An 11,653-nucleotide genomic window follows, 5' to 3' on the forward strand; every position below is an offset into this window, starting at 1 on the left:
GTTTGTTCATGGCCATTCATGTGGATGACAGGATAATCATGGGAGAGGATGAAAGACAAATAGAGGAAATTTTGCTGAAACTGAAAAATCAATTCCAGACAACAAAAACTACAAATCCAAAAGTTTATTTAGGAATACAAATTGAGAGGCAACCAGATGGGATACATATCTCTCAAACCAACAATGCAAGCCAAATGTTGGAAAAATACAACATGCAAGAAAGTCGAGAAATGAAAACACCCATGGCCACGACCACACCAACAAATGACGAAGGAGAAAATGACGTAAGATTTCCTTACAGGGAAGCTGTAGGAAGTCTGCTATATATGCCTTCTAAAACCAGACCTGATATGGCATTCGCCGTAAATGTGGAAATTTGAAACTTAGAAAATCCTGACAAAATAGCTGTTCAGAATGTGAAAAGGATCCTTAGGTATGTGAAAGGTACATGAGATTCAGGAATAAAATATACCTCATCTAACTCTGAAACTGTGAAACTAGAAGCATTTAATGATGCTGATTATGCAGGGGATGTAAAGGATAGGAAGAGTGTAATGGGATATGTAATTATGATATCATGGTGCTCTAGTAAACAGAGTATTGTTGCATTATCAACCATTGAGACCGAATATATTGCAGCAGCTGATTGCCGTAAAGAATTGAAATATCTAAAGACACTGATAGAGGAGCTGACAGGAAAAAGGGTGGAAGCTGAACTGTGTGTTGACAATCAGAATGCAATCAAGCTGATAGAATCTGGACAAGTAACGCGTAGGAGTAAGCACATAGACGTTAGGTATCACTACATAAGTGAACAATTGAAAAAGAAACTGTTCTCAGTTAAATATCGTAACACTGAAACTCAGGTGGCAGACATTTTAACAAAACCACTATCACCAGAGATATTTACCAAGTTTAGAAACATTATACTTAAGAAGAAATAAGTCTGATTTTGATAGGGCTGAACAAATTTTAATTACATGTACTAATTTTGTAATCTGAAGACCAAAATTACTAAGTGTTATTCAATTTAACTTCGTAAAACAGCTAATAGTGTTGACAACGTTTTGAAATTAAGGAGGAAAATGAGAAATATGTTTGTAACATTTTGAAAGGAATGTTGAGAATCTAGTAATGTAAAAATGTTCAAGTTGGTAATAGTGATCTACATTCATTTGTTTTTGTTTTGTATTATAAAAAAAAGTTTCTTCTCATCCAATATGGCTGTTAAGTGAATGTAAGCATGACACAAAGAAAATCAACACATGTAAGGCTGACAACCTCACTACCATCTGTGAACTGGTTGTCTAGAAAATGGAGCCTCGGCGTTTCACAATCCTATGAGCCTCCATGGCCTGTTACAAGGATAGCTTTACCTTTATCTTTACCATCAATGTTAGACATGTGAAATTTTGTAAGGAAATTAAATACATCCCCACAACTTCAGTCATAAACTCACCTGAAAATTCTCCATGTAATATTTTTTTATGTTATCAGTTTTCATTACAGAGACTGTGAAATTTTAAGTCTATACCTGATAAAGTTAACACAATGGGCATCACCAGTGATTGCATAATTATGAATTTAATACCTGAAGGTGCAATAAATAGCATCTGAAAGAAAGTTGTTGTTCTTCTAAGAACTCCTTACTATTCTGTGTCAGTGGTTTATCTATTATATTGTTTTTCTTTTGATGTTCTTTATAAATTAAAAATTTTCTTGAAAGCAGAGAAGCAATTGATAACCTTTTTAACTTNCTTCTGTAACCACAGTTCAGTATGTGCCACAAAGTTTTGGCAACCTCTCAGTAACAAGAAACAGGCAAATGAAAATTAATTGTTTTCTAATGTTCTTTTGATTTTATTGCTTATTGTGGCAAAATGATTTACCATGTAAATTTATTTTACAAAAGAAAGTTTTGTCACTTACTAAACTTTTTGTTTCATCTAAAGGATTGGTCTTAACACAGCATATTTATCTCTTGAAATTGTATTTTTATATGTAAATATGTTATAATAAATTAGCTAAAAAAAGGTAAAGTTATTCCCATAGCAGGCCGTGGAGGCCCATAGGGTTGTGAGACATTGAGGCGCCCACATTTTCTAGACAATCAGCTCACAGATGGCAGTGAGGTTGTCAGGGTTAGACACTTGCTGCCCTTTACCCATAGGATGATTCCTGGTACTCATTTCTGTTAGAGGCTGAGTTGAACCCAGGGCCATAGTGCAGCCAAAAGAATTAGGTCAAATGGAAAATCCTATGCCCTCATTAGGAATCGAACCCACGACCTTCCAGCTTGTAGAATAGTGCTTCAACCAACTATCCTAGCACATGCTAAATTGTTGTTGTTGTTGTTGTTGTTGTTGTTGTTATTATTATTATTATTATTATAATTATTTATTGACAAAACAGCAACATCCAGTTAAGCATTCAAGTAATGTGATAATCTGACTAGCCTAAGTGGCTCAAAAGTGACACCATGTTCTTTGAAGAGTTCTTCCTTCTGGGATTCAATGCTGTGTAGTCCAGTGAAAGTCCACAGACATTTTTGAGGATCATGTCACCTCCATATTCAGGATCAAAGAATTTGCAGAGCATGATACAAGCATGAAGAAGGTAGCAAGCAGAGCTGCTCTGTTTGCTACCTTCTTGATGCTGGTTTCCAAAATGTTGGTTGACTTTCACCAGACTACACAGCATTATATCCCAGGAGAGAGAAAACTTTGAAGCTACTGCTGTGTGAACCTCAAATCCTACATTTTGCTCCTTTATTTTAATTTTAAAATTTTAAAGTTTACTGCACTTAAAATATGAGCAACAACTTTTTGTGTAGTCTTGATGTGCTGTGTAGTATGCTGTCACGTGGACTGAGAATTTCATCATCCTACACAAGTTTGGGGTCACTGATATTTAATGCTAAATGCTGAACACAAAAATGAATGTCATACACTAGATAATCTGCACAATTTTGTATATCTGACCTGTCAAGAATACTCATACATATGCAAGAACATTCTATGCAAGATAACAAATGGCTGAAAACAGAGATATTAAACCCTGAATGTACAACATATATTTAATAACCAGCAAAATTATACAATCTCAGTATATCAAATGAAGTTATTGTTCAGATTAAGGAAACGGAAAATTCGCGATAATTGAAGAATCATCCACATTTTTTGCTTTTGTGACAATTTAAATTGCTCTTCTTAATATGTCCAGTATCATTTCTCCTTAATATGGTTCTGGAAGTATTTGACAGATGATTTTATACTACTGTACCACAGGTCTTTCAGTAGAAAAATATTTGAGACTTTGCTTTAGAAAATGACATCAGCACAGTTTTTATGTACTTTTGAAGACTAATAGTTTAAGCATTCCTACAGCATTAATTAAAACTTTGAACAGTACATCTTTCCCATCTCTTAAAAACAGAGTAAGGCATGAATTCAACCTTAGTTATACACTTGTCTTCCTCCAAGCAGATTCAAGTTAGAGAGCTGGCCGGTTAACATATCTCTGGTGTACAAAAGGGGCTCAGAATCGATTTCTTGGAGTTTCTCTAATTATCTACATAATTGCGGTAGCATGGTTGAGGCACTATGCTACAATCAATGAGGTCATTGGATTTTTTCATTTGACCTAATCCTTCCAGTCGCACTATGGCCCTGGGGTCGACTCAGCCTCTAACAGAAATGAGTACCAGGAATCTTCCTGGTGGTAAAGGGCGGCCGGTGCATAAGGCTGACAAATTCACTGCCATCTGTGGGCTGATTGTCTAGAAAATGTGGGAACCTCAACATCTCACAACCCAATGGTCCTGTTACAGGGATACCTTTACTTACTTTACTTTATCTACATGATTATTTTTTTCTCTGTCTCAAAAATCTCATTTAGGAGAGTTGGTATCCCAGCTGATAATGAAGCGGAGCACTTTGTGAATAAAAGTGTAGAGTGTTACCACTGTATTGTCTTGTGCTTTACAACTCATTCACTTTGGCACGAGTTATAATCTGCATAATGAGAAACTTCCTCCAAACTTGGTATGTCAAGTTGCCACCTTCCAAGAGAGTTCCCCATTCATATTCTGTTTGCACACATATTGCCAAGCACCAAAAGCAGTATAACATTTAGCAATGATTATGGATCATAAGAGCACATGGAACCTCCAGCACATACTCACACACACTCATTGGGAATTTGAATATGTTCATAAGTTAACAATAAGTATCACTTACTCACATATTGTATTAAATATAATTGTGATCAATCTTGGCCATTTTGCATGGTGTCTTGATGAGAAGCAACTGTTATTGCTGCCTAATGCTGGCTACTCAGGTGCATGACTACATGGTGTGCATGTAAAAAGAGCTTACCCTTGTGTTTTCACAGTATCAATGTAATAAGTGACATATGCTCCCTTATAATATAAGGACTGATGAAGAGCCTTTCATAGGTCAATTAACAGACATGTAACACAGTTCAGTAATATTAAGCATTATTAATTTATTATTATAAGGTTTAAATAATATTACTGTGCTACCAAGTTAATTTGTACAAGATTAGAATTCATTACCAGGGCATATAACAATATTATCAGTATGTGAAGCAGCGGAATAAGTACCAGAATATACATCCAGAACCCTACATGAATAATCCATTCATAATTGCATGTTATCAGTACAACAGGAATTCAAACAGTGCAGCATGTTTCTGTTATATCTGAGTTAAATAAAATCTCTATGTATTACATAAACATTTCAATAACAGTGGAACTGCTATGATTCACTAGATGAGAGTGCCTGTCTAGACTTGTGCAGTCCTGCCTAGACTTTTTAAGCTGTCAGTATTGGTAATGGTAAAGGAGTACTTGTGTGAGGATTGTGTTGATTAGGCCATGTTAGTCTTCTTTTTGAGAAGTAGATGCTAGTGCAGCATTATCGTGAATGGATATACCATGAGGTTGTAAGTCAAAAAGTCTTAAATCGAGTTCATCATAACATGGGACATACAGAGTTGAATTCCTGGAGCTCAAGGTTCAAACAAATTTTTCTATATTTTAACTCCTTTTATGCTATAATTTTATTGTTTTTATTATAAAAATCACTCAAATAACAGTGTTAGATATTTCAAGTTAAAAATATTAAAAATAAATTATTTAATTAGTATTTTACCATGGATTGTTAAAAAAGTTATTTTAGCCACCTGAGAATAACAACATGGAATAAGACTGAAATTTGGTTTTGAGTCAAATGTCCCAAATTTCAGAGCATAAGTCATCATACAAAGACAATGTAACTCTGAAAATTCTCAAGTATTGCAGAAGCTTAATTTAACAGATGTAAATAGGCAGACATCTTGAAATAGCAATCACTGTGGCTATATGCCTCAAATTTGTTTCTGGTGGACAGTTAGAACCTTTGTTCAGGCTTTCATCACTCACAGCTCATCCAGCTGTTGCTCCACTGCCATTAATAAGAAAATTGCCCTCTTCCCTATTAGCTCTGTGCTACAGCAACCTTGCTTTGCAGCGTGATAGCAGCACAAGTCAGTTGATAGACCACCACAAACACAAAATGCACAAGTACATATAGAATTAGAACCTCATTTATGAGACATTGCCCAGTAGAATTGACAGATGGACTGGCAGGACTCCCCTTAAACAAACCACCTGTTAATGTGAAAATTGGCCCATGATTTAGAAGCTGGATACAAGGTTATGTTAATACACATCAATCATGCACCTTGAAGGGTAATAGAAATAAACTATTAGCTCTACTGATGAAGCATAATACTATGTGTCTTATTCATTATAAACAATAGTACTGGGGTTAGTAGTGGGTTAAAGTGATATGTCTACTTCACATGACATTATTATGTTGTTTCACACATTCCTATTCGTATATTAGCCAATTAAAACTGAGTCAAAATGACCGGTGTTGTCATTTTGGTCATTAAAAATGAGAACATTAATTCTTAATAAATTTGCACATTTAAACATCTGTTCTATTAAAAATAAAATAAAACAAAGTATGAGACAGTTGAGAAGCAGTGGTTCAAAGAGGAAGAAAAAAAATTGCCAGGTACTTCATTTCTGCCATAAATATTCCCAATAAAGGTACTGTAGAAGATTGTTATGAGATGTCTACTATTGTATCTTGATTAGAAACGTTTTTGGTTTCCTTTGTCTCAGTGTCTGCTGTGGTAAGTTTGTAAGTGCTCCTATGAAATATAAACAGCTGCAACTTGTCATTGTCCCATTTAAATTCACTGCATAGTGAAAATAACAGATCAGATAATTTGAATGCCCTTAATGCTTTGTATTTTAATACATCTAGCATGGTAGGGGCACATAATTTTCCTGCATTAGGTGTATTTCCTCAAAGCAAAACTGCCGTAGGTTGTACAATTAACTGGGGACTATATAAATTCTGGTTTTATTATGATTTATCAGAAATCTCACAAGATTTACGTTGTTTACACCCTCTGTCTTCTTTCTGCAACCTTTGTCCATAAAGTTCCAAGACTAATTTAATATCTCGGCTTAGGTAAATGTGTTCTAAATACTGGACGTTCTATGACTCACCTGTGTTATTGACGTTAGTTTGGTCAACCCCCACTATGGCATGGCCTGGCGGAAAGACCTGTGTCAATTGTCAGTTGAAGATTTGTACTGTCAGAAGAATGAATGTTCAATTTGACCAGTGAGTTAATAATAAATTTTGTGTGAAGCTGGGCAAGACAGCCACAGAGATATTGCAGCTTCTACATGATGCCTACGGCAGTGAAGTATTATCTCGGGCATGAGTGTTTGAGTGGCACAGTCAATTCGTGTCAGACAGGGTCTCAGTGGAGGATGACACGAGACCAGGCTGGCCTTCGAGTTCCCAAAATGAAGACATGGTTCGTATCAAAGACATGGTACAGGAGACCGTACTGTTACAATGCACATGTTAGCTGATGCCTTGAATGTCAAAAGTGACTTGCCACCAAATTTTCCTAGAGGACTTGGGTAAACAAAATTAATTACTAGAGTGTTATAGGATTTCTGAGATTTCATCCAACCTTTAACTGTAGATTCTAAAGGGTTCTGGTGATGGTGTAAATGCAGAATTACTGGGCTTTTGGACTTTGTCCACCATCCAGGATTCTAAAAACTAGAGAACACAAGTTTTCAGAAACTTGATCTGTTTCCATCCCCAAGTGAGGGGGAGACACCTACTCTATGGGGTCCCTTGGAAAGAGCAAACCTCAATCACTGGACAACCCATGTCACTGTAACTACAGCTATATAAATGCCTGAGACCACGTGTTGTTGTATGCAATACAATTGTGATAAAACATGCACAAAGCTGAACCTAATATAGAACTGGCGGTGAAAATCTTTTGCAGCAAACCTAGCTAAGAAATGAAGTCCACGAAAACCATTGCATAGGATTAAATGCAGAATTTATTAAACATTTTTGTGTCTACTGCTAGCACCATTTGTGGAGTAAAAACGGAACACTCAAGACTAAAATCTTATAGAAACCTGTCACATTATACTCATTATTGTGAATTGGTAATCTCATTGCTGATAAGGCAGATCCAGATGGGAGAAATGCCCCAAATGAGTTGTCTGATTGGATTAGTTAAGCAAGCCATGTGGGCTGATGCCTTGTATTTCTTATACCTGCTGTTACTTTCAATTTCCAAAATCCTTGCTTCATCCTAGCTTACCTAGTGACTCTCTTCATATGCATGTCAGGATAATTTGGATTTTTCTAGATGACCTTCTTTGAGATCATGCCTATGTTTATGGAGCTGCACAGCTAAAGGGCTGCTGTTTTACCAGTGTAGCTTCTGTCACATTCACAGGAAATGCTATAGACACACTATGCCATATGTTGCAGGTCTTCTGGTCTGGTTTTCATGAATGAACTCCTAAGAGTGTGTTTAGTTTTATAAATTGTACTATTGTTATATCGAGTCCCTATACGTTTGAACTTCTCTGGAAGACCCTTCACATTTAGAATATACACAGACCCCAGAAGCTTTTCCTCATTATTCAGAAGACTGGTACTTTGAATTAATGACTGAGTCAAAGAATAACTGTTGAGCTGAAAATCACTCCTCAGGCTACTAATTTCATTAAACAGATCCTGCTGTTCTTGGCATGTGGTGGAAGCTATAGTGTGAGACTCTGAATCAAGCTTCTTTTCACATGCAACAGATGATTAGATTTGAAATTGAGATATTGGCCAGAGTGGGCGGGTTTCCTGTAGACCTTTGTGGCCAGTGTCATCTCTTTCCTGTTGACCAAAACATTCAGAAAAGGAAGCACACTGTTTGAATCTACTTCTGAAATGAACTGGATGGAAGGCCTTAAACTGTTGTGGTGGCTGGGAAAATTCTGTAACTGCTCTGGACTATGTGGCCAGACTACAAATGTGTTATCAACATACCAAGCTACAGTGATGGTTTGTGCTGTGCCAAGTCAGGAGTCAGTTTCTCAAAATGGGATAATTCAGAGCTTCCCATAGCCATGCCACCTTTCTGTTGGAAGAATTTATTATCCACCTGAAAATATGTGGTTCACAAACTTTCAGCAGCTCCATGGTGGCTTCGACCTGCAAGACAGATCATTTTGCCAATGTGTCATTGTTACGGAGTTTATTTCTATTGTCTTGTAGGTCTTTGTCAGCTGGTACACTAGTGAAAAGACTAACAACATCAAAACTAACAAGGGCATCTAGGCATTGTTTATTGACTTCAACAACCATACCAAGTGGGCCAAATTCTTAATGAAGGATTCCGATTTTCTAGCAAGAAGACTCAGTATCTTATGGAGAAAATCGGCCAGGGCATAGCATAGGGAACCAATAGAACACATTATAGGCCTCAGAGGAATGTCTGATTTATGAATCTTCGGAAGAGTATACAGATATGGAGGTTTGCTGTGGTATGGAATCAACTTATAAGTTAGATCTGCAGGAAGAGCAGTTTTGTTTTTAGAAAGGAGTTTCTGTAATTTCCTCTCAACCTTAGCTGTGGGATCTTTGGGCAAAAGTTCATAAACCCTGAACTCTAGCAAAGTGTTCAACTTCTCCTTCTATTTGGATTCATCCAACACCACTGTGCAATTGCCTTGTCAGCCTGAAGAATCCTGCTATCTTTATTGAGCCTCAAAGATTTCGTGGCATTCAACTCCTTTTTAGCCCTATTAAGCATGGAAGACTTAGATTTCACTAACATGGGCCTGATCTGTTCTGTAGCTTTTACAATACTGGATGAGAGACAAAGTCCAAAATCCCAGTAATTCTGAGCCTCTCAATGTAATTGCTCTGATATGCAGATTGCTAAAATATATTTTAGGAATTATCTGTGGTTATTCCCTAGAAATGATTACAGAGTAACAAATTATGGAAGTCACTTTTGATCAAGTACAGACATGGCCAATAAAATGTTATTAAGAATTTAAAATCCCACTTCAGTAGATATATGTAACACACAATAAATTATTTCGTTGAACAAACTTACTGTCATCTGTGAGCCAATTGTCTAGAAGATATGGGAGCTTCAACATCCCACAACCCTATGTGCCTTCATGGCCTGTTACAGGGATAGCTTTATCTTATACAGATTTGCTTAGTGGAAAAAAAATGGCTACATGGCTGTAAAATTGGGCATGTAATAATGAATGCCCATTTTGCCCGCAGCATGCCGATATGAGAAGGGGTCATGGAGTGAGTGCTCATCCCAAAACCAAATGACAAGGAGTGACAGCTTAAAGGCTAACAGCGACCCCTCATGTGAACAGAGCCGACAGATCACTAAGAAGTGTAAAAATAAGGGAGCTAAGAGCAGCAAAGGTAATATCCACCCAGTACCCTTGGGAGATAGCTATACATAGGCCTCAGGTGCCACCTATAAAAGTCTTACTAAAAGTGAAAAAGGGAAGTTGCATGTTCCTAAAATATTGTGCTGTTTTCTTGTCCTTAAGTTTGCAAGATTGAAGCATGACTGATGCATGCACCATCAGGCCTGAATGTTTCCCTTCTACGTTTTTAGTGGTAAGTACAAATTATGTTTGTTCAGATTAAGCCAAAGGATGGACAACTATTGATACATGCATTACATGTGGAATATTGCAGTTACAGTGAAATATTCTAAAGCAGGAAGCCATCAACATAAATTTTGCCGTGACACTACAGATTTGAAATAAGGAGTGGGAAAAACTCTTCACACCATTTTCATCAATGTTGTCACTGCCGTGATTATAGTTATGCCAAAAATCTGTTACTATCTGTCCCTTAAATTGGGAAGGTCTAATTTCTGTATCACATTGCTTAGCATATTGTATACTTATAATCAGTAGCATTTATGGAATGTAGCTGTTCCAGTTTTATTCCGAGATGGTTTCCATATTCTGACATATATTATATAAATTATTTAATTACTCATTGTCTTTAATCAGCAGAATATAGTAAGCATTTCCTTTCTTAAAATTAATTTTTACTGCCTCTACATTCGTCTATGTAGAATTCCCAAAACATTCTGTGTAGAATGTACATTCTTCTCTATATACTATACAGAGTTCTCTTTCTACTGCTTTTTTCTTGAATCTTCATCCTCTGCAACAGATTTTTATTTTTTTAAGTTTAAAGAAAGTGTTTCTTTCATGTAGCACTATGAATTTGGAAGTAAAAATTTGAAAATTAAAATCGGTATAAATATTTTTTGAAAACTGCATAAAATTTAATTTACTCTCTTTCTCACCTTCGCTCATTTATAAGAATCACGTCTGCAAATAGCAACAAATTCATTATGGAAATATCTGTGCATCCACATATTCTGTGTGACAAACATGCATCCAGTTATTTCATTATGACAATAATCACAGAGGAACATATGTCAAAAAATTCTCTGTAGGATTTGATGTTCTCACAGCAGTGGTTACAAAGAGTTATACCTTAGGGGATTCAGTCAGTTGACTTTCAATGGACTACAGTGCATTGCATTATATCCCAGGAAATAGAACTCTTCAGGAAATTCTTCATTACATAATTTCCATCATTCTCCACTTTGTCCATATCTCTTGGGTCAGAATATTTAAGGTAGCACTTTCTGTTCAGATTTTTGTAGTGTTCTTTCTTCCCTCAGTGTCTTGTATCCACATAAGAGGCTCACTCTTCTTTGGAACTAACTTCTTGTTTTGTTTTTCATTTTGCAGCAATCTGATTTCCTGTGTAACAGATTTTTACTGGTCTAACATTATTAATTCTTCCTCTAGCATATCGCTTTCTTCAGTTTTACAAAGATAAGAATGCTGCATCTCACCAAATAGGCTTCTCAGCAAATAGCCTCTCCTCATCAGACCATAAGCCACATAAGCTATCTTCAAAATTTCTTGCTGCTCAAAACATGAGCATATGCACTAGGATTTCATCACATGGAAAATCTTGGCTCTTGTTCCTGTATCTCTCTTTGATATTGGTGATGATTACATCAATACAACTTTACAGATTCTCATGCAACAGATATGTCTCAGTTGTGAATTTCCAGCTGTTGTAATTGTTCATCCCATCCGACATTTCCCTGAATAAAAATTAAGTATAACCCAGCATAAAGTTCCAGAGTGCTGTCATGTCAATCATTTTTCTTGTATACACTT

The 11,653-nt window shown here is 36.3% G+C and overlaps 1 protein-coding gene across 1 annotated transcript in view; it reads left to right on the forward strand.

Annotated features, from left to right (window-relative positions):
- LOC111863502 overlaps positions 1–11,653 on the forward strand; it is a 93,065-nt gene that overhangs the window by 79,757 nt on the left and 1,655 nt on the right. Inside the window, exon 4 of the mRNA XM_023849855.2 lies at positions 9,699–9,851. Coding sequence (XP_023705623.1) covers positions 9,699–9,851 — 153 coding nt within the window. The remainder of the gene's footprint in view (positions 1–9,698; positions 9,852–11,653) is intronic.

Source organism: Cryptotermes secundus, unplaced genomic scaffold (assembly GCF_002891405.2).
Source record: "Cryptotermes secundus unplaced genomic scaffold, Csec_1.0 scaffold63, whole genome shotgun sequence".
In the NCBI taxonomy this organism is placed as follows: domain Eukaryota; kingdom Metazoa; phylum Arthropoda; class Insecta; order Blattodea; family Kalotermitidae; genus Cryptotermes; species Cryptotermes secundus.